Raw genomic sequence first — 19,343 nt, forward strand, 5'->3', positions numbered from 1 at the left:
GGGGGGGGGGGCGGGGGGGGGGGGGGGGGGGGGGGGGGGGGGGGGTATTTGGAGCCTCGACACGCAGCCCCCCGAGAGTTAGGGGAGCCGCCGTCAGAGCCCCCTGCCGGCCGCGCCGGGCTCTGCAGACGCGTGTGAGTCCCGTGAACACTAAAGGCACCGCGCGTTCACCAGGTTCAGATTCGCAGCCTGTCATTTGCCAACTTTATTTTGCTTCATCTTTACAATTTCCTGTGTGACCACTACTGAAGTCGTCTCACTTTTTTAGAAGAGGACATGGAAATCTGATGTCGTTTACACTCAGGGGCCGCAGGTTTTGTCAGAACGTGGAGCCTTCTGCTGCGTCCGAGTCCCTCCTGTTCCTCGGCTCTGAGGACTCGCTCGGAGCCGCGCTGAGCGTGCTGCTGCTTCCCGAGTCCTAATCCTGCCTCCAGTGTCCGTCTGCCCTGCTCCCTGGAGGACAGTCACCAGCCCTGTCTTCCTTGCCCTGAATCCACGCCGCCAAGCACATATCTGTCACTGTGTGCAGTGAGCACATTTCTGGTGACAGCATGACGGGAACTGCATGAATTAACCCTTGGTGTTCCGATTTTATGCCACTATTCTCTGTGGATTTTGTCTGAACGCATTAACTATGGCTCCACCCGGGCGCGCACAGACGCAGAGGCCGGGCTCTAGGGTCGGGGCTGGGGCCGGGAGACCCCCGAGGACCAGGTCCCCTCCCGCGGGCGGCCGACCGACCCTGGGCTCCCAGGAGGTCCCCGCAGCCCCGGGGCCTTCCGCTGTCTGCCCGCCTTCCTCCAGCGCCCGAGTCCGTTCTCCCGCCGTCTGGTCCCCGCTGTGGACGGCGGGTCGTGTCCGGAGTCCTCTCCCGATGGGGCGTGGCCTGGGGCTTTGGGATCCACAGCGATTTTCTCCCCACAGGCCCACCCTTCTCGCGGCGAAGACTGAGCCTGCGGCCCCCAGGTCCACAGTAGCTAACACCGCCTGACTCCTCCCAGCCTTGGCCACAGGGCCCCCACCCGCCCTCCCCAGGCAAAAACAAAGTCGGGGGCGGGGTGGGGGTGGCGTGAAGTGACCTGGGGGAAGAAAGAGAAAGAGTGGGAGGGGGGAGGGGGCGGGGGAGACGGAGCTGGTGAGGTCACTTTGGTTCTAAGGGAGGCTCCACCACCCCTAACCAGTTAGGTCAGCAATTTCTATTTTCTGTTCCTTCTCTTTTAGTGTGCTTCTATCACTTAGGACTGAAATAAACATGACTAAGACAATTGCCTAGTTTTTCGCCATCCTTATTTTGCTGACATACATTCTGCTTAGTCCAGATTGTAGTACATTTTTAACAAACCGCCGGATTGCGCTCACTAATAATATTGCTTTTAGTTCGTAAACGAGATGGTGCTAACTTTTCATTTGTTCCATTTTGCTGTCGGGGTTGTGGTAACTTCACATAGTGACTTGGGAGGCGTCACAGCTTTGCCCATGCTCCAGAACAGTTTATGCAGCGGAAATCCTCTCTGACTGAAAGCTCTAGCCCTGCCGTCTTTTGTGTGCCTGTGTGTCGAGGGGAGGGAGGGGTTGGGATTTTACTACTTTCTATGACATCAAACGATTATTCGCATATTCAAAGAAAATTATTTTATCTAACTTTAAAATTTATTGGTGTAAAGTTGGGTATCCTTGTTTCTCCTTAAAAGTTAAAAATAACTTTAGGGCCACTGGGTGGGGCAGTGGTTACGTTCCGCAGGTTCTGCTTTGGCAGCCTGGGGTTCCCGAGTTCGGATCCAGGGTGCGGACATGGTACCACTTGTCAAGCCATGCTGTGGTAGGCATGCCGCATATAAAGTAGAGGAAAATTGGCACAATGTTAGCTCAAGGCCAGTCTTACTCAGCAAAAAGAGGAGGATTGGCAGCAGATGTTAGCTCGGGGCTAATCTTCCTCAAAAAAAAAAATTAAAAATAACTTCTCTGCATCTATAAATGTTTTCTTTTTTATTCCAAAAGTATTTTTACCCTTTTCTGTGAATTAGTTTCGCTTGTTTTTTCTATTCTACTGATCTTTTAAAGAAACACCTTTTGATTTTTTTTTAAAATCAAGGCTATTGCTTTTTGTTTTGTTTTCAGGTTCATTTCTGATTTTGTAATTATTAATTCCTTATTTCTACTTTATTTTTGTTAGTGTTCTTTTCTCAGCTTCTTGAATTGAATGCTTAATTCACTTATTCATAATCTCTTTTTTATTAAATAAATACACAATTAGAAATTTTCTAGTAAATATACATTTGACCATACCCCACATGTTCTTTTCATATGTTGTGCTTTGTTATTTTGTTATTAATTTGTAACTAATTTGTCATTCCTATTTTTGTTTCTTCCTTAAGTGAAAAATTCAAAAACAATCACTAAAGTTTTCTTATTTTTTCTCCTTTAATATTTTCTGATTTTCTCCCCAATCCCAGCACTGGTGCCAGGAGCTCAATCCAGGTTGAATAGTCACTTTGTTTACAAAGTGGTCCTGGGATGTTATACCGGGACCATAGCCTCTGCCATTCCCTTACTGTCTGCAGGCAGGAGAAAGGACCTGCCTGGCCCTGCTATTCTGACTGAAATTCCTGAGTGAATTATTATTACCACTTGTTTCTGCTCCTTGTGTTAGTTGACTCAGGTAGAGTATGTTACAGTAAATATTTGCTGTGTTACAAATTTGTCGTAAAATGTCATAGCTTAAAACAAACATTTTCTTATGCTCACAGACTCTGTGGATTAGGAATGTGGGCAGAGTGCAGCGGGAATGGCCTGTCTGTTCCACACTGTCTCAGATTTCATCTGGGAAGAGGCTTGGGGTGATTTTGATGTTTGGGGGCTGGAATATGTGGATAATAATTTGGATTTTTCTTTCCTCAGATGTATGGTGGCCGTTGATGTCTGTCAGCTGGGACCTCAGCTGGGGCTGTGGACAGCAGCACCTTCCCAAGGCCTCTCCATGTTGTCTGGGCTGCTTCACTGCATAACGTCCTCCCGGTGATCTCGCTTCTCTTAAATGGTTCAGTGAGCAAGACGGAAAGCAGCATTGCCTTATGACCTAGCATCAGAAATCACAGTGTCATCTCTCTACATTCTAGTTGTCACAAGCCCTTTTAGATTTCAGGAAAGAGGATATATTTCTTGATAGAGGACTTTGAGCATTCTAGAAAAATATGTATAATGGGAGAGATTGTTGCTACTATCTTTGGAAAAATGCAGTCTACTACAGTTCACAAAAATATCACACCCCTTTCACATGTAAAATACATTCACCACCTCTCAAGACCTTCCAAAGTCTCCTCTCATTGAGGCATGGATCCCAGCCCAGAGTTTCACCATCTCAGTCAGATCCAGGTGTGGATGGAGCTCCTCAGGTGAATTCCTCCAGCGCTGGTCCTTGAGGGCCGTTATCTCAATGTGAAGACCTGTAATCTAAACAGAGAGGTTATTTGTCCCTTAACTCTCAATATGCAATGTCTGAGACAGGCCTAAAATAACATTACAGACACTCCCATTCAAAATGGGGGAAAGCAAGAGCCCTCAGCAATCACTGGCCTATTGTAATTCTTATATGCATTAGGGCAGCCGGTGTCAGTTTTCAGATTGTGGCTCAGCCCATCTCTCTAGGAATTACTCTCCATGGCTGACTTTTTTCCTCTAGCTTCCTGGTTCTGCCTTTTAAGTTATTCTTCCTTTTCCACAAGAAGAGGTTCATGTGTTTTTTTGTTTAGTTTTGGTTTTTGTTTTTCTTAAAGATTGGCACCTGAGCTAACAACAGTTGCCAATCTTTTTCTTTTCTGCTTTATCCCCCAAATCCCCCCTGGTACGTAGTTGTATATCTTAGTTGCAGGTCCTTCTAGTTGTGGCATGTGTCATGTTTTTATTGTATAGGCTTCTCAGCCTACTTCCTTTCTGGAAAAGTTTTGGGGTCCAAAGCCCTCTTTTTTTTGGTATGCTCTTTTACTTTCAGTCTAAACTGATATAATTACTTTAAATATTTAGTGGGTTTGCTGTATATCAATTTATAATGAATGTCATCAGACAATAGGCACACCCACAAATCCCTTCAAATACACCCTATTTCACTTGGGCTACCCATGAGGCCTCTGTGAGACAACTGGGTTTCTTAAGAGTCCTGTCACTTAATGGAGAGAATCTGTGAGGCACTGTCTTAGGATCCTGGGAAGGCCTTTTGTTTGTTTGAAAGTCTGAGGCAACACCTTACATCTTTCTGAAGTTTTAAAGGATTTTACAGTCTCATACTCAAACTGATCTGATAAATAGGGCTTGCTATCTTTTTTTTTTTGTAGCACTCCACTCCCAATACAAAATTTCTGTCCCCATTACTATAGCTTTGAAACAAATTAGTCCAAAATGTTCCACCCTAAATAATTGTCTTATTCTCACAGATTCTGAGTCAGGGATTTGTACAGGACTCAGAAGGAATGGCTTATCTTTCTTCACAATATCTGGGGCCTTGGCCAGGAAGACACCCATGAGTGAGCTCATTAATGGAGATGGTTTTCCATTAAGATTAGAAAACCCTCTTTCCCCTGATCTTCGAGCTTAAGTCACGCCTTCAAGTGTGCCTGTATACATATTGTGAAATCTGTGATTTTTCTCATCTGGAGAAGGATGGAGAGATTAATAAAAAACTGAAGTAAACAATCTGCCTAGTATGAAGAAAGAAATGTTATTACTGACTGTAAGTTAGGATTTTATATTGACTGTGTTTTGGTTCATGATTTGCCCTGAATTAGAAAGTTTTTATGGATCACTAATTCCCAGCTAGAAGAATGTTTTGACTTCCAAGTGATAAACTATACTTCCCAAGTAAGATAAAGTTGTTTGAGTCCGTAGAAATTAGACCTGCCCCCTCCATCCCCCCAGACTCTACTGACTGGTTCTTGGGTGAAATGAGGCAAAGAATGACAAATTTCTACCTCTATAGTAACAGCCTTCTGGAAGATGCGCCAGTAGAGTCAGAATTATTCTATAGACTTAGGACTGGAGAAGCGGCCGTGCACAATGAAACATCTGAGCTCAGGTCACAGACCTTGGCTGCTGTCATCAGCTTTATACTCATCTTGGTCTAAGATTGCATGAAATATAACCTTGTTCCTTCAGTTCTATCTAGAAAAGAAATATGGGATATGTGCGCTCTTGATATCCTCCAGGAGGCACTATAAAGAAGTCACCTGTTTTCAGTCACATCCATCCTGAGGGAAAGAATGCTCAACAGGAGAACGCTTTTCTCTGAGGCGATGTTTTGGAGAATGAGGAAATGGGTAATCATGCCACTCTTACTGTTCCCATAGCCAAGAAACAGGCTTTCTTTGAGCCCATGGATGGTACTAAAAAGAATTTGGAACAGCTGGTCCAGAAGTCATTGTGTATAACACATGTGTGTGCTTATGTATGTGTGTTGCTGTCTGGACTGGATGAAAGCTGTGTGGCTAGAGCAGTGATACGATCCTAGAATCCACATGGGCAAACCAATATACAAAGCTCTTAGAATAGCACAAGTTTGTAAGGTTTACTTATACCCGGATATATTGCATAGTACATTCTTTCTGCCGCTGAAAAGATTATGTGTCTTCATGATGAGGCTCTCTGCTAAAAAATAAAAATAATAAAGAGATGGGGAATCCACTCAGAAAAAGAGCCACATAGTGGATGTGAATGATTAGAATCCAGATGAAATTTTGCATATTTTTTATAATGTTCAAATTATATTAATTTATCAATAAATAAATGAAAAATCAAGGGAATTTAAACCTGTATTTTTACGTGGTACCAAAAAATACATTCCTCTCTTGGAATATCTAACCCATCATATACACCAAGTTACTATAGGTTTTTTAATATTTATTTATGTGATTTAGCATGATCTGAAGACTTTCAACTTTCACATACACTATAAAAATTTCTGCTGGTTTTTGTCATTATGGTTTTGTTTAAAAGGGATACATTTTCTGGAATCTAAACAAGGACTTTTAATTTTAGCCAGTAGATGGCAGAATAATATCAGCCCCTAGAAAGTGGCCACTCAGACTGTTACTACGAAAACAGAACTACCTATTAGTGTATTTGGTTAAGAAACACAACTTCAGTTCCTTACTGTATGCAATCATCTTTAATGAATACCTAAGTCTTTTTGTTTTAACCATCATTCAGCCATTCAGATATATGCTTACAAATGGGTACTAGAGACGTAGATAAGGTAACAAAATCAGAGTGGGAAGAATTCTAAAATATTCATTTTTGAAAGTAAACTTATGGAAAGTCTGATGGGTTCATATTAGGAAGCAAATAATAATAGTATCATGCTGAGATGACCCATTTTTTGGCTTATTAATTTGTTATTTATTCCAGAAATAGACTTAATGTCCAAAAGGTATGAAATTTGGAAGATAATCTTTTACTACTCTTGCCAAATTGCTTTCTAACCCAATAATTGGGAACTATAAAAAGTCAAACTCTTCTTCAGTATATGAAATAAGAAAAGTTAAATTGCCACCTCAATAAATTTTGATAAGTATTTGTGATGGATTATGAATGAATTAATATGAATTAATACCAATTAATGAGTAAGCAAATACTTCATGAACAAGATCAAGACTCTCTCTTTAACAGAGGAATTCTAAAACTAGCATTAGCCCTATTAAAATTACCTATCAAGACACAATGCCTCGTGGCACTATAATTTTGCTGGAAGTATTAACCAATGCTTTAAGTTGTGAAACAAGGTTTTTATACTATGCAGATAATATGATTCTTTAAGGTGAAAACACAAGAGAATCCACCCAAAACACTGCTAAGAATCACTGAGTAACGTTCCACCCAAAAAACTAAGAATCATTGAGAGTAATAGTGACAGAAAACCAACAGGCTAAAACCATGTATTTCCTACTACTGCAGTAGAGTTTGGAATATAAAATTCCGTTTAAAACAGCAGCCTATAAACCAAATATAACGTTAATAAAGATCACTGGAACTAAAGAAAAAGATGCTAAATTGCCCATATTATAAATAAGATTTTATTATATGATTTTAAAGCATAAAGCTTCAATGAGAAAGTGAAGGTTATTCAAAAAGTAGTGATGGAACAATTGGATAATAATTTAAAAACACATTAAATTTTATACTAGAAGTTTAGTAAAAAGTCAGATCCAGGGGTCGGCCCCGTGGCTGAGTGGTTAAGTTCTCGTGCTCTGCCTCGGCAGCCCAGCGTTCGGATCCTGGGTGCGGACGTGGCACTGCTCATTAGGCCATGCTGAGGCCGCATCACACATGGCACAACTAGGAGGACCCACAACTAAAATATACAAGTATGTACTGCGGGGATTTGGGGAGAAAAAAAGCAGGAAAAAAGAAAAAAGAAGAAGATTGGCAACAGTTGTTAGCTCAGGTGCCAATCTTTAAAAAAAAAAAAAAGTCAGATTCATAACAATAAGAAAGTACTGGGACAATTAGACCATCTCGTGATGGGAAAAAATTATGCAAGAAAGCATTAAAAAAAGACAAAGGAGGGGCTGGCCCCGTGGCCGAGTGGTTAAGTTCGCGCGCTCCGCTGCAGGCGGCCCAGTGTTTCGTTGGTTCGAATCCTGGGCGCGGACATGGCACTGCTCATCAAACCACGCTGAGGCAGCGTCCCACATGCCACAACTAGAAGGACCCACAACAAAGAATATACAACTATGTACCGGGGGGCTTTGGGGAGAAAAAGGAAAAAATAAAAATAAAAAATAAAAAAATAAAAAAAGACAAAGGAAAAATAAATTTCACTACCTTACAAACAAAAACTTGCATGTTAAGACATACTCAAAAATGCTGTAACACACTTGCTATAAATAAATATTAATATTGTTAATATAAAATGGTTACAAATTTATAGGAAAAATTCATCTTGATTTCAACTAGAAAGAGGGAAAGCTATTTGAACAGGAGACAAGCAGTAAATGCCACCTTAGCATGTTAAGAATTAGCACCACATAAGCAGTAGGATAAAGGACAAGTAATTTGACATCAGTACTATGTAAAAAAACAGCAAAATTATCACCAAAAGGTCAAAATGCAAGACAGACGTACATATTAGACTACATTAAATTGAATGGGTGAAGGTGGTCAAAAGGTACAAACTTCCAGCTGTAAGATAAATAAGTCCTGGGGATGCAATGTTCAGCATGGTGACTATGTTGACAATAATACTGTATTGTATATATGAAAATTGCTAAGAGTAGATCTTAAAACTTCTCATTGCTGTTAGTGCCCTCCAGTCGGTTCCAACTCCTCGAGACCCTGTGCACAGCAGAGCAGAACGCTGCCCTGTCTTTTTGTACCATCCTCTCATCTTCCAGCGCTGTATCAGACAATGCTCCGCTGTTATCCATAGGGTTTTCATGGCCAACTTTTCAGAAGTGGGTGGCCAGATCCTTCTTCCTAGTCTTAGTCTGGAAGCTCCACTGAAACCTGTCTACCATGGGTGACCCTGCTGGTCTTTGAAATACTGGTAGCATAGCTTTCAGCAGCCCAGCAACAGCAGCCACCACACTGTGACAACTGACAGATGGGTAGTGTGGTTCCCTGACCAGGAAGTGAACATGGTCCACAGCGCTGAGAGTGCTCAATCTTAACCACCTGACCACCAGGGATGGCTATAAAAGGTCTATTACAAGAAAAGAAAATTTGTAACTACGAGTACTGATGGATGTTAACCAGACATATTGTAGTGATCATTTCACTATATATAAAATCACTATGTTGTACACCTGAAAACTAGTTATGTCAGTTATATCTCAAAAAAAATTGAATAGCCATGCCCCCATAAAAATGCCATAAATTGAGGATAAAAAGTCTCTGTAGCAAATAGGACATTTAAAGCAAAAGACAAGAACAAACTATTTGCACACAAAAAATGCACATGCTCAATAAATAAAAACTTCAGTTTGGCCAGTAATTAAAGAAATATAAATCCAAACGGTAAGATAACTAGAATTGCAAAGATATCCTTTAAATAGTCACTAAAGACAGATTTTACTTCTCAGAATTTATCACCGGGTAATAGATATGGACAAAATTTTATGTAAGAATATTAAATCTTGCTTAATTCATAATTGTGAAAATTTAGGGAATTGAAATATATACTCAGAGGGAAATGGAAAAAAATATGAGGGCGTAGTCACAGATGAAATATTGCAGACATTTAATACTTTCAAAGAAAACAACCCGTGAAAATCATTCAGATGAAAGTAGTTAAAAACAATGATGCAGTATGCCAACTTTATTAGTTAACAGCTATCATTTACTAAATGCTTCTCTGTGCATGTCTTATGCTAATCACTTTATAACATTCTCTCCTTATAATCCTGATATAGATAATATTAACACCCACCCCCAATCCCATAAACAAGCAGGGATGCTGAAGCTTAGAGATGTCATTAACTTACCCCAAGGTCTTTCAGGAGTTGCTAATAATTGGTTGACCTGGGGATAGGACATTGCTTTTACTTCTCTTTCTGTAGTTTTGAATGAAAGGTTCTGTAGGAACATATTTTGTCTTTATAATCTGAGCAAGCTAATCTTAATTACAAACCAGAAAAATTTGTACATGATTGAATGTGTTTGCTTTGCAGGTAAACTATAAAACTACGACTGTTGGCAAGTTGGAAAAAAATTAAGTATGGATTTATTGGGGTAAAAATGGAACCTGTTTTTTTTAAGGCACTTGATAATTAGGAAAAACACATTTTACATATTATTTTCTAATATATATGCATTTTAGAAAACCTAGAGAAAAAATCATGATAGCAGTGTGTCTTTGGAAGTTGGATTTCCTTCCTTTTATCAGCCAGATTCTAGCTTAGGGTCTGGCATAGTTGAAAAATATTTGACGAATCCCTGTACACATGTATATGCATAATATACCCAGTGTTAACAGAAGTTATCTATGGCATGTGGAATCACTGATAATTTACACTTTTTGTTCACTTTTATTTTTCTGTACTTTCTACAATAGAAATTATTTTATAATTAGAAAAGCTAACAAATGTTAATTTTTGAACTTATCAGAAAAATTGAAACAAGAAATAAAATGTTAACAATGCTTTATGTGCTTGCAGTTTTTTCATCCTCTTCCAAATATTTTTACACAGCCTAAATTTTCTATAAAAAATTATCAGCTTATGAAAATCTCTTTCCAGTCAATCATTTCAAAGCCACCTAAAATTTCCATATCTGTAAGGAAGGAATTCCAGATTTAATTAGCAGTTTTAACAGAGCACCAGTCAGCTGTTTTATGATTGCCAAGAGAGCTGTCAACTGCAGGAAATTAGCAAGTAAAAGGATGAGAGGTTGAGTGTGTGAGGCTGGAAGTATGGGATGTAGGAGGGTGAATTAGCTCACCTGGTTAAGCAATATTTAGTTAACTAGAAAGCAACAGGGTCAAACGTAATAGAAGGCAGAAACCTTTTTTCAACAAGGGAAAGAGAAAAGCTTGTGCAGAATAGAAGCCAAGCAGGGCAATACCATCTCAGCATGTCAGAATTAGCACCAAAAACGTAATACATCTATACTATGTAAGAAATAAAGGAAGCACAGCAAAATTATCCTCCAAAAGGCCAAAACGCAAAAAGATAGACAAATTTGATCTCAAAAATGGACTGAATGGCCCTGCCTTTTTAAAACTGTAATAGATGGAGAAAAAAACTCAATGTAAGCAAATGCCAGTTAAATTATATTTATTATATAAAGAGATGCTATAACTTGATATGAAAAACAAAGCAACTCCAACAGGTATTACAAAGGCAAAGGACATGAACGTTTGATCAAAGAGGAAACACAGCTACTCAAAACACACAAATATTTAATCTCATTAATAATCAAGGAAATGATTAGAATGACATTTCTTGCTTATTCAATACACAAGGTTAATAGCAAATTCTACTTTTTCTATTTTCTAAATGTACTCAAATGTGCTATTTTTAGTAATACAAAATTGAGTCATTAAAAAAACACAGAGAAAGTATGAAAATTTCTGCCAATGCAGAAATCACAAAAAGCATTAAACGAATCAACATTTGTATGGGCAATAAGGTTCAGATCCCTGGAAGCCAATTCCTTCTGTCTTGGTTCCTGAGTTTTATTATGAGATTGTCAATAACAACGTTGTTCCTGATTTACACTACGACAATCTCCCAGGTATAGGGATATACATATATATGCACATAAATTTTTTCTTCAGGTAGACAATTTATTCCAGGAAAGCATTTCTTCAGAATCCCTGCAGAGGATTCCTATGATTCCATTTGCTAAGCTTCCCATTAAGATCTCCCCAGATGGTTCTCAACCATTAGGGATGCCCTAGGTACCGAAGAGGCTGAAAATCTAATTTAGTGTTGCCTGCAAGACAGCTGTGTGCTAGGCTTTCCGTAGCTGGCTTCCTGGGGAATCTGAAGTTGGTTCTGTCCTTCAGACAGCACCAAAAGGACATTTTTCTGATTTGATGCAGACAGTGTATCTCCTGCTTGCTCAGATCATAACCTTGAGGCAGGTCACACAAAGCTCAGGATGCACACGGGCTGGAGCAGCACGAGGGCAACCTCCCCAAATCAAATAATCATGTTAGAATGACTAAGTGGGGAGACTGAACTTAAAATCCTACAGCTTTGTTCACCACATTTCTTTCTTTGCTTTTTTCATATCATGCTTTACTCAACAAAAAGGTGGAAAATAGCAAAGCCTAAATTTACTGAGCAAAACAATTCTCTGAAACCTAAACTTCGTTAAATAACCTGTATAAAAGCAACCCTACAGAAAACAATATACAAGCAGAAAAGGTAATATGCTTCATTGAAAGTAACAATTTAGTCAAGTGACAAATTTGGTTGTCAATTTAATAGGTTGTAGTCCTTATCTATCTCAATTCAGTTATGACTATAGAGACACTTATTCTCTGGAACTGAACTCCTATTTGAACAGAAATAGCTGCTAGGTGGAAAAAAAGAATTTAAATTTAAAAACAATTTTACTATAGCCAAAGAGCCAATCAACTTAATAATTATATACGTATATGTGTATGTACGTATACACATATGTACGTGTCTATGTATATATGTATGTATATACATATGTGTGTATGTAGACCTGTTTGTTTATATTTTCTCAACCCCCACCCCCTCCAAAGAGATGCTAAACCCTGATTTAGGGCTATGCTGTTTTTTCTAGTTAATATTTTTGAATTTATTATTTCTCCTGTCTGCCTAAGACACTTCACATATTCTCAATGCACTCACACAATCTAGTGGGTTGGCAGCTGTGTCAAAAACTCTATAAAAAAAGGGAGGTAGCTAATAATGCTTGGTGATCTTTTGTTTATTCTTTTAGGTTAGAGCAGGCTGCCTCCCTTTGATGTTTTGCAGTCAAAGATGAAAACTTTCAACTTTGAAGCATAATGAACACAATTATACATTTACTCAATACCTACAATTTGACTTACACAACACCACAAAAAGACAGCTAACTTGAACATTTTTCTACATATCTTTTTACATCTGTTAAGACAGTTGGCTATGTTGACTACATTTTCAGAATGCATTTGTTAACCATGGATACACACTAAGCCAAACAATACAAATAACATCAGTTACCTCTCTATCTAATAACTACCAATCACTGTAAGAAGACACAGCTGACAGGGAAGTAGGAGATCATCCATGATGCATTGCAAAGGTATTATACCTTATTCCTAAGAATGATCTGAAGGTGCTGAAAGAGGTGACTCTCTAGAAGGTGACCCAGGGTTTTCTTCAGGTGGAAAAACTGTGAGAGTACAAGCTCGAATGCCACCAAGTGACTCTGGAAGGTCAAAAACTTTATGCCACTCATCCTTTTCTGGGTCATATTTCTGGACAATTTCAACCATACAACGATTATTCCAAGAATATCCACCTACAACATAGATTTTATTTTCAAAGACAGCAACTCCAACATCACTTTGACCTCTTAACATAGCAGCAATTGGTGTCCATTGGTCAAGGGTCGGTGAATAGTATTCACAGCTTAGAACATCATCATAATCACTTGTTCCTCTGAAGTGATTGCCACCAATGACATAGAGCTTGTCTCCAACTGTACACATGCAATGCAGACCTCTGACTGTAGTCATTGGAGCCTTTTGTGTCCATTTGTCTGTATCTGGGTCAAAACACATGAGCTCGTTTTGGAAAGTGTCGTGAGTAATTCCTCCTGAAATATACATTAAGCCTCCATACACTGTTCCAGCATGGCCATAGTGGGGTTCACACATTTTTGCGACATAACTCCACTCATTCATTCTTGGGTTGTAACATTCTACTGTAGCCAGTTCACCAGCTGCACTTCGCCCACCAACAGCATACAAATGTCCTTTGAGGGCACTCAAGTGGAAGAATGTGCGCTTTTCATTTAATGATGCAACCTGCATCCATTTATTATAACGAGGATCAAATCTGAAAACTGTATCGACGGCAGTTTTTCCTTTCGTATCGTAATTACTTTGACCACCAACTACATAAAGAAAGTTTCCAATGACAGCAATGCCATGCTGGTAACGAGGAGCATCCATGGGGGCTAAAGATCTCCACTCTTGTGCCCTTTCATCATACATCCGTAATTCTTTACTGACAACCAGCTGCTGCCTCAAAACTCCTCCTAACGTAACCAAGTGCGTTGAGTCAGATCGAATGGCAGTTCTATCTGACTGCATCACTGGTTGCATATACGGCATCATTTGGTAATTGCTGGCTTCCAAAAGCAAATTCACACAGGTATTGTCTGTTCTCATGAAATCTACTGTCTGCACATAATTGATGAGGTCCTGTGGTGTCATCAGTGGAAATCGAATATTCTTCATTAATTTTGCAGCACATTCCATCCGAGGGTCTTCCAACCTTAGCCAGCGACAGGCAGCCTTGAACAGCTCGAGTTCGGTACAGTGCTTAAGACTATTGCTGGAAAGCACAAAGGCGAGCCGTTCAAAAGGGAGTTTTAGAAACTCCCCAGTACTCAATAACGCAGGAAAATTCTTCAGGATGAAATTATTGACATATTTATCCACTTCTATAAGATTATAGGTGTTAGCAATTCGCCCAACTTCAACACAGTTATCTAAAGAGACTCCTGAAATAAGAAACACTTTACAGAAATCCAAAACAGGTAAAATTTGTAAAAAGCTGGCAGCTTCAAGTGTGTCCTGAAGATTGTCCATATTAAGAGAAAGTTTTGCAGTATAAATAAAATCAATTATTTTCTTCAGACCAACCTTGTTCACTCCATGAAGCTTAATGCACATTAAATCTTGTTCTTTCATTCCCCCTGTGAACATAGCCTTGAAATAATCACTAGCAGATGCCATCATAGCTCTGTGAACAGGGAAGATTTCATCTCCATCACCCGGGACCAGAGTCACATCACAAAGCAATCCTTCTATTCTAAGCTGATCAAAGCCTTGCAACACCACCGAACTGTGAGTATTGCTGGTAAAGAAACGTGTGGTTCCTGCTTTGCAAGGCTGCAAATGGGCAGAGACGCCCATATCGCCGTTACCAAGAGACACTTTCATGTGAAAGCTTTCCTCTTGCACAAAGACGTACGCCGGAGGCAGGGGTTATAACGTGAACGCTTTAGGAAACGAGGATGTCAAAGACCAGGAGAGCTCGCTTTCCTTATCGTGGGCAAGCAGTCACTGCGGCGCCCCTCGGAGCACACCTATCAGTCATCCACTGCAGACTGCTCTGCAGCAGGCCCACAAAGGGCTGTGGACCTCAAATCTGACGATTACGCAGATGATTCATCACCTGAAGCCAGTTAAGCGACCCGGTTCACCTCGGCCGGCCTGCGCCGCTCCTCCAGCAGTTCCACTCCGGGCCGAGGGGGAGGTGCCGCCACGTACTGCGCTCCGCGGCTCGCTCGGCGGCGAGGCCGGCACCTCAGCGAGCGCCCGCTACGCCCTCCGCTGTCACGAGAGCGTCGCCGCGGCTACGGGCCAGCCTTGGAGCAAGGGCCTGGAACACCAGCCTGGGCCTGGACCTGGGCCTGGAACACGGGCTAGCGCCGGACACCAAGCCGGCCCTTCCGGAAAGGCCTCGTCCCAGGATCCCCCGGGCTAGGAGCGGCCACGGCAGCTACTGCGCCTGCGCGGCCTCCCGACCTGTCAGTGGGCGGGCGTGTGGGGGATGGGAGCCAGCGCTCGGGGCTCGGGGAGGGCGGGGGTCGGGGAAGCGCAGCGGCGCCAGCTGGGCGCCAGCGGAGCCTCCGCGGGTAGCTTTGTCTGTGGGAGTCATTAGGCCGGAACCGGTGCACTTAGATTATGCTGCACATTTGGTGTAGACTCTTCACGGCGTCTGACCTCTCCCCACAAATGCATACTTTTTCTTTAAGATTTACACTTCCTGGCTTCTGTCTTTTGAATAACAATGAAATGCAGCTTTTGTATAAATTTAAAGGAAATCTGGCAGAAGCGGGCGTGGGGGAAGATGCTTAAAATTTTTCCCCTGGTAAAAACTTTATAATTCTTATCCCACGCAATTTAATAGACACCTCAATTATAATTTTGGTTCTTATTTTCAAATTTTTAATTATTTAAAACACGTATCCTTTGTCTCTCATTAAATACCAAACTGTGACCATGCTATGTAGATAATATAGCCTGAGTTTTTGCCTCGAAATGGAATTCCAACGTCGATAATTTTTTCATGCTTTTGTTATCCACTCACACATTTTTAAATGGCTACACAATTGTCCAATAACTAAACACACTATGGTTTTCTTTGGTCATTATTTGTTCTTGAATATATGCCCTTCTTGTCCTCCATTTTTTTAATAGAATTTGTAATAAACATAAAATCTGGACATAAAACTTTCCCTTGTTTTTGTATAAATCCTAAAGATAGAATACTGGTTCAAGACATATTGAAATTTCTTTCCAACATATTACCTCCAGCAATGTTTGAGTGTGCATTTCCCCACTACTGATCTTTCCCTTTATGGATATTTTATTAACTTGCATTTCTTTAATTACCAGTGAATTTAAATTTTGGCATATGAATGAATGTATACTTTGACACAGTTTTTTCCAACATTGCCTACAATTTAAAGTTATTGCTGTCTTTTAAATCCTTTCCATTTCTTTATGCATATGCAAACTAAGAATATAGCTATATTCTTTTATTACGCTCTCCCTATTTTTATATAAAAGATAGCATGCCATACTCACCGTTCTGCATCTCTTTTTTCACTTGATTTTCAACACATAGAGAACTTATCTTTTTAGACAGTTGTATTGTTTCCCATTGAATGAGTGTGTCATAAATTATTTAACCAGTCTCCTACTGATGGACAGTTAGCTGGTTCCAATTGTTTCCGGTGGATGGCGGTAAGGTCTAGAAGGCTCCGACCACTGCTGTCCTCCACCAGATGCTTCAGCAGATCTTCAATCTGTTCTGCATAAGATGATGGCTGGAATGAGACTGGCCTATAGAAGTTCTTCCTTGGGCTTTATCAGCGTTGGGAAGTCCTGGAGACCTGCTTGGTGCAGGAATTGAGTATGGAAGGACTCCCCTGAGCCATGAAGACTCCATACTGGCCGTGAAGACGTATTTCCAAGGAATCAGTTTCTATATGGAAAAGAAAGAGCTGCTGTACCTGGAAAGTTGTCAGAGCAAGAAATCATGAGATCCTTCTTTTTATTGTCAAGCTTGCAAGAAAGGTTAAGAGCTAAGGAACCAGACCTATACTCTTAATGAAACAATTCTTATGGACAGATACAATTCATCATACTGCCACATGTTTAGTCATTTCAAAAGATTATTTTTTCTGTCTTCATTATGAATTGAATAAAGTTTGTCACAACATTTATTGGTAGTATGAAGCAATTCTAAGTTAAAGCATCCAGTTCACAGAGGACACCAGCCCATTATAGATGACCATATTAATGTACTCGTGTACTTAACTATTTTACTATATTTATTGTATGTCAATGTTTTTAATAAATCGATGCCAAGACTGATATTGCAACCTCATGTGAAGCTTGGAGGTGCAGTTCATTCATTCATTCATCTCATTCAAGCAATATGTAACACTTGAGTATCTAAATCACAGATTCTGTGACTGCCTTGACCAGGTAAAAAGGTGGAGAAAGAAAAGAAAGTGCCAGCTCTCTTGGAACCTTCCTTTTTGCTGGAAGAAAACATAAAAGTATTAAGCAATCAATTAATTTCAACTACATTATATGCTAATAACATAGGCAAAGGAAAAGTAGCTCCTATCACCAGAAACTGGAGGATCCAGACTCTAAAGCTTGACGATTGGATGTACAGTTCTAGAATTTACAGAGGGCCAAGGCTAGAAGTGTTTAGTTGGGAGCTGGGGTCTACCTGGTCCCTGAAGGCCTGGAAACGAATGAAGTCTCTTAGAAAGAGAGTAGTGATTAGGGAGATGACAAGAAACTGAACCTTAGTGACCTTCACATTTTAACACAGGGAAGAGAATGAGGAGCCTGAAAAGGATGCTGGAATGGAATGGCAGCACAATAGGAGGACAAGAATGGTGATGAGAGGATATTTAAGGGAAAAAATGCGTTTAGAAGATGATGTCCTGTATTCAGGAAAAGTGAGGGCTGGTTTGGCAGAATTAATTCCTTAGAATCCAGATTGGAGTATATTGACTAAGGTTAAATAAGAGGAAAGGTGTTGGAGACAGAGTGGATAGAAACTTCTTTTGAGAAGTTTATCTGTGAAGGGAAGAAGAGAAATAGGGTAGGACCTGAAGAAAAAATGTGTTAATATAATTGGACATAATTTTTTTAACCTTTACAAACACTTTTTGGGCTACAGATTTCAAGAAATGGATGTACTGGCACAAAGCATATAAAATCAACATTTTATGTCTTTTAAATAACTGCTTATTTAATAGGTTAAAATGTCAAGCATCATTGTTCAACCGTTTTTAAATACTAGTGGGCTAGAAAGTTTTTTCTTTTGCTTTGTTTGCTATTTTTAGTTCTCTTTATTTGGGTTTTGTTTTTTGACATAACTAGTTTTATATTATCTTTATGAATGATGTTTTTATATATCCTTAATTCTTAAAAGTAATAAAAACCCTTCCTATGCAGATGGCAGCTGGAATCCTATGGTACAACTCTTTGTCAATTTTATGTTTACAAAAAGCAGCTCATTTTTTAATATTTTCTCCTGTGCCAGAATGTTGAACACAGACAACCAGTCCTCTCCCATTCTCATTCCTGTATGGATCTCATGAATGATCAGTTCCCTTTTATATCTTTCACATTTACTTTTATATTCCATTAGGATTTTATTTTCATCTGTGATATGAGATGAGAATCTAAATTGGTTTATGTCTAGATTGCCAGGCATTTATCCTGTTACCATTTACTGAAACTTCTTTTCTTCCTTATTAACAGCTAAGATACCTTTAATTCCAAACTTAATTACTGATAATACCACAATTTCCGAGATTATTTTCTTTATTACTCTGGTCACCTAACTTTCCTTACTGTCATTGTGTTTATACCATTGCTGTTTTATAAATACAGTTGATTTTCTGGTAAAGCTAGATATGTAAGAATTTTTCCTGTTCTATTCTTTGATAGTTTTGCTTGATGATCTTTCCTGATTAACTTTTGTTCTACAGAGGGCAGCATTGGCTTTATAAAAATCCTGAAATTTGGGGGACTCGAAGATAACCATACTGCAATGACTATAAAATTTTGAGAAACTTCCTTCATCAGACGGAAAAATGAAACTGGATTAGAGAATTTCTCTCCCACAAAAATCTAAGGTAAAGAACAAAAAATAGATTAAAATCATCAGAGAGTACAAATGTAGCCATCAAAAAGAGATGTACAGTGAAAAAGAGAAAGAATAATTCCGCAAGTAAAAAAATAGATCAGAACAAAACAGAAACCCAATATATAACTTAAAGAATCACCCATAACTCACTATATGGGATTCTGCATGGAACCCACATTCTGCCCAGAGGCAACTCAACTTCCCTGAGTTTCACTTTTCTCAAATGGAATATGGAGTAAAAAATATTTGTAGAGCTGATGTAAGTACATTTTAAAGCATTTAGGATTGTCCCTTCCTCGGAGTTAACATTTAATGAGTCGTAGCTATTGTCTTCATTTTCTCCATAGAAACCTATATGAGAATATTACACGTCTTTTTCTATAAACTGGTTTGAAACTATACCATCTTGCTCTTGATAGCTGACTGACAAAAGTCAGTTGAGTTCTGGCAAGAACCTTGAAGACTGAAAAATAGGAATGC

The 19,343-nt window shown here is 39.6% G+C and overlaps 1 protein-coding gene across 1 annotated transcript; it reads right to left on the reverse strand.

Annotated features, from left to right (window-relative positions):
- Positions 1 to 10,740: 10,740 nt before the first annotated feature.
- Positions 10,741 to 14,629, reverse strand: KLHL9 (kelch like family member 9). The gene has a single exon (XM_046664430.1). The coding sequence runs from the start codon at positions 14,615 to 14,617 to the stop codon at positions 12,764 to 12,766; it is 1,854 nt and encodes a 617-aa protein (XP_046520386.1). The 5' UTR covers positions 14,618 to 14,629; the 3' UTR covers positions 10,741 to 12,763.
- Between the last annotated feature and the right edge of the window lie 4,714 nt (positions 14,630 to 19,343).

The sequence above is a fragment of the Equus quagga genome, chromosome 6, assembly GCF_021613505.1.
Source record: "Equus quagga isolate Etosha38 chromosome 6, UCLA_HA_Equagga_1.0, whole genome shotgun sequence".
In the NCBI taxonomy this organism is placed as follows: Eukaryota; Metazoa; Chordata; class Mammalia; order Perissodactyla; family Equidae; genus Equus; species Equus quagga.